The sequence below is a fragment of the Plasmopara halstedii genome (genome assembly GCF_900000015.1).
Source record: "Plasmopara halstedii genome assembly, contig: Scaffold_1343, whole genome shotgun sequence".
NCBI classification, from domain to species: domain Eukaryota; phylum Oomycota; class Peronosporomycetes; order Peronosporales; family Peronosporaceae; genus Plasmopara; species Plasmopara halstedii.
Window position 1 is genome coordinate 382,608 of NW_020188258.1, and position 4,276 is coordinate 386,883.

The 4,276-nt window shown below is 44.6% G+C and overlaps 1 protein-coding gene across 1 annotated transcript; it reads left to right on the plus strand.

Moving 5' to 3' along the window:
- Nucleotides 1–281: 281 nt before the first annotated feature.
- PHALS_01095 (uncharacterized protein) lies at nucleotides 282–503 on the plus strand (the record flags this gene model as incomplete). The annotated part of the gene is made up of 2 exons (XM_024730894.1): nucleotides 282–425; nucleotides 492–503. 2 exons carry the CDS (start codon nucleotides 282–284, stop codon nucleotides 501–503), a joined length of 156 nt encoding a protein of 51 aa, XP_024581126.1.
- Between the last annotated feature and the right edge of the window lie 3,773 nt (nucleotides 504–4,276).

The window sequence follows — 4,276 nt, forward strand, 5'->3', positions numbered from 1 at the left end:
CGATTCGGACAGAGAAACGCTGAGGACGTCGACAATTCATGTACGTCTGGTCTCAAGCTGTCAAATCACAGTCAACAAGTATAGAGGCTGAGCTTTCAGAGATGCGGTCAAGACCATACCGCTCACTAATACCCGTAATCATAATAGTAACTGCAAACATTACCGGAATACTTGTGACGTCATCCTCGCACATTCAGCGGTGTATCTCAACAAATAACTAGTCAGAACTTCCTTCTGACTGTTCATGTTTTGCAAGCTTATCGTGTCTTGTGGCGATGATTATGGCCCGAGAAATCGATTTTGGATTTTCAATCGATGAAACGGGCCATGTTCAGTCGTGTACCTTAAAAATGTTATGCAGCTTGTCATCTTTGAAAGGTACTCCAGCGTCTAATTACTCAAACCAATCTTGTCGCCCACAATACGTATTACAACATCGCATATGACACCATACCGTGAAGACCTACTTGATTTTGATGATACGATCTTAGGCATCAACGTGACCATTGCAGACGAACATTCCAGGACTCGAGAGACGGCTGCTATCGGTTGGAAAACTTGCAAAACGTGGTTTACGTGTGAAGTTTCAGCAATTTTCATCTGTTATCTGAGGCAAGATCAAGGCTTTAGCTTTGGGAGAAATGGCCAGCAAAGCTATCGTCCCTGATTGCAAAGTTGAAGAAGCGCGTGTTGTGGAGTACGCCGGTGATGACAATCAGTTGGAGCTGTGGCATGCGCGCATGGGACATTCAAGCGAGAACGGTACGGTCAAAACACAGCATGTCTTGCATGGTATGCCAGCTTTACGCCGTGGTATTAAGATTATATACAGTGGATGTATGAAGGGTAGGCAGACCGTATCGCCGTTTCATCACAATCAATATCCAAGACATCGCGTGTTTTGAAGTTAGCTCACACAGACGTGATAGGACTCATGCAAACGGTATCGAAATGAGGATCAAGATATGTGCTCATATTTGCGGATAATCTTCTTACGTTTCGTGGTTGCTTACTTCCTGAAGAGTAAGAGTGAGGTCGCCGTGATGCTCGCTGAATATAATATGTTCGAAAAGCAATGGGGAGAGCAAATTAAATGCATTCGTTCTGACACTGGAACGGAATTCGTAAACAAGAAGGTCACAGCTATCGCTCTCGTAATGGTATCATGGATCAGCAGACTGTTCCTTATAGCCTCCAGCAAAACGGTGTAGCGGAACGAATAAATCGCACTATCATGGAGAAGGCAAGAAGCATGCTTTATTATAATGACACGGCAATGATATAGTGGGCAGAAGCTGTAAGCACTGCAGTCTATTTGACAAATAGATCTGTGAACACCGAGCGAAGGGACATGATGCCGTACGAAGTAACTTAAGCCGAAACCACGAATGAAACACCTGCGTGTGTTTGGATCCACGGATATGTTCACGTCGACAGCGCTAAAAGGACGACGCTTGACCCTAAGTGCTATAAGTGTTTGCTTCCTGGATATACTGAAAACGCGAGGGGTATCGTGTTTATGATTTGGAATCATCAAAAATCAAGATTACAAGATCTGTTCAGCTTGATGAGCGTGAAGTTAATACCGTGCTCGAGCAAAAAATCATTTTTAAGGAGTTGAATGAAGAAGCGACTCATTTTTCCGCTGAGCGGCGACCGGGGATAGTCGAACCTATGAACAGTGTCGATCAGTCTACGCCAAGTGTTGAGATGGATGCGGTCGAATCAGAGCGCTATATTAATATGGTGCGACCTCTAGCACTCGATGATTGGACATCAACTGGGCAAGAGCTGACAGGAGATCTTTCTCCGCAAATAATTAAGGAGAATCGTTTAATGTTTCTTCCGGGCACAGAGCGGTCAAGGCGTTCTCGAGAGCCAACTTTATTACTGGAAGACGGCTTCGAGCTGGATGATGAAATAAGAAAGCGAAGGATCACCGCCTCCAAAGCGCCCGATAATTGACGAAGATGGACTACTTGCCGAAGCATTGTTGGCGTATGAGGCAAGAATCGACGGGATTTCTGATACTCCAAACACATACGCTAAAGCAGCTTCAAGTATTGAAGCAGAGTTATAATAAGCAGCAATGAAGACTGAATTGCTATCACCAGAACAGCACATGGTCTATTGTATCGCGCGGAGCTACTCGTCCGGTTGGATGTCGATGGTTTTTTGCAAAGAAGCGTGATAAGAGCGGCCGAGCCATTCGCTACAAGTCACGGCTTGCCGCAAAAGGGTTTAAAAAGAAGTCCGGTGTGAGTTTTCATAAGCGTTCTCCCCGTCGTGGACATGATTCGATTCGGGATGTCTTGGCTTTTTTGCGTCGCAGACGGATATGAAATGGAACAGTTGGATGCAGATACTGTGTTCTTAGAAAAAGTAAGCAATGTGACCGAGTCTATGTAGAAATACCGCCTGGGGTCAAAACTACTAGAGGTCTTGTATAATGAAGAATAAGGCCATACACGGGTTAAAACAAGCAGCTAGAGCCTGGAATCGAACGTTTCATGGAGTCTTCGTTTCGAATCGCTTCAAGAGTTGTGGCGCGGATCAGGGCATATGTAAAGCTCTTTAAGAGCGGGTACATCTACGTTTGCCTCTATCTGGACGATTTGATAATTGCAGCAAAGACCCGCGCAGACATCCTTAAAGTCAGAAATTTCCTCAAGCGTGATTTCAAAATAAAGGAGCTTGGTGACGCAAAGTTTATCTTGGGGATGGAGATTGATTACGACAAGAGAGTCGAAACGCTTATGAGCAAGCGGACGCGGTACATTGACGATGTTACGCAACGACTCGGTCAGCAGAACGCCAAGACGACCGATATCCCATGTGCCTCCAATCTCAAGCTTTTCAAAAACCAATCATCAGGAACAGATGCATGCACAAGCTACTGATTTGTTGTCAGAGTCATATCGCTCCCTCATCGGCTGTCTTATGCACATAGTAACATGTACTAGACCGGACATTGCCCATGTAGTTACGCAACTATCAATATTCTCAAAATTTTTGGAATACAGCATTGGCAAGCCGCGATTCGTGGGCCAAGGTACTTGAAGTCAACGCGGCTACATGGAATCGTATGTGAAGGAGGGGTCAGCAACATTATGGTTGAAGCAGTCACAGACGCAGACTGGGGAAGCAACATCGACGACGAACGATCTGTATCTGGCGTGGTGGACGAGATTAAAAACGGACCGGTGGTGTTCAAGTCAAAATTTCAGAGAGCTGTGGCACGAAGTTCAACGAAAGCGGAGTGCATGGCACTAAGCCTGTGCACCCAGGAAGTTTTGTGGACGCGCGCGATGTTGAAGGACATGGGCAAAGACCAGAATCATGCAACGCAAGTCTGGGACGACAACCAAGGGGCAATAGCACTGGTCCAGAATGCGGTATGTCATGCCGGAAGTAAGCGTCGACATCAATCATCACTTTACGCGAGAAAACGTTGAATACAGAGCGATCCAAATCGACTACGTCGACACAAAGCATCAGCTCGCGGACATACTTCCCAAGGCACTGGGGGCTAAGACGCTCAAGTTTCTCCGCGAAAAGACTGGCTTCAAGAAGCAAGAATCATAGCAAGTTCAGCATTAGCGGTAAGTGGGAGTTTTGAGATACACCGCTGATTACGAACATATAGATAAATAAGGTTGCTTGAAGCGTTTAGAATAGGCTTAGATGTAGCACAGGTTAGTGAACTAATGACCTTAATATATTCACTACGGTTTTCTACACTATTTTATCATTTAGCCAACAATTTGACGATTTCCCAAATTCCTTAGGCATCCGTCCATTAGTCAAGGCAATGCTTTTAACATCTGTGGTTGATGAAGTTCAAGATCTTTACAACGAAGGCGAGAATCAGTTTAACTAGTTTTGACAAGCTGATACTTTCGCAGCAACAACGTTACGTCGAAAAGGGGCTTAAGGGTGCAATGCTTTACAAACGATCGTAAATATCGTCGAATGTTGCGATTTGAGTGAGAAGACGGATGGATTAATGAAACTGTACCACTAATGATGATGAACTGAACAGAATCACTGGCATCATAGGACGAGTACGTGTCCGAAACGAGATGAAAAAAGAATTTGGTGTTTACTACGCCATCTCGACAATCACAAGTTTGTTTTCATCTATCAGTTCAAAGCCTGATAGTTTTCTTTGTATCTATATTTTTAAAGAAACGATTGAAGTGCATGTTTTACTCTTACTGATACTTTCTACGCCAATAATCCTGTTGATACCATAATGTCGAACTCAGTTCGTCAT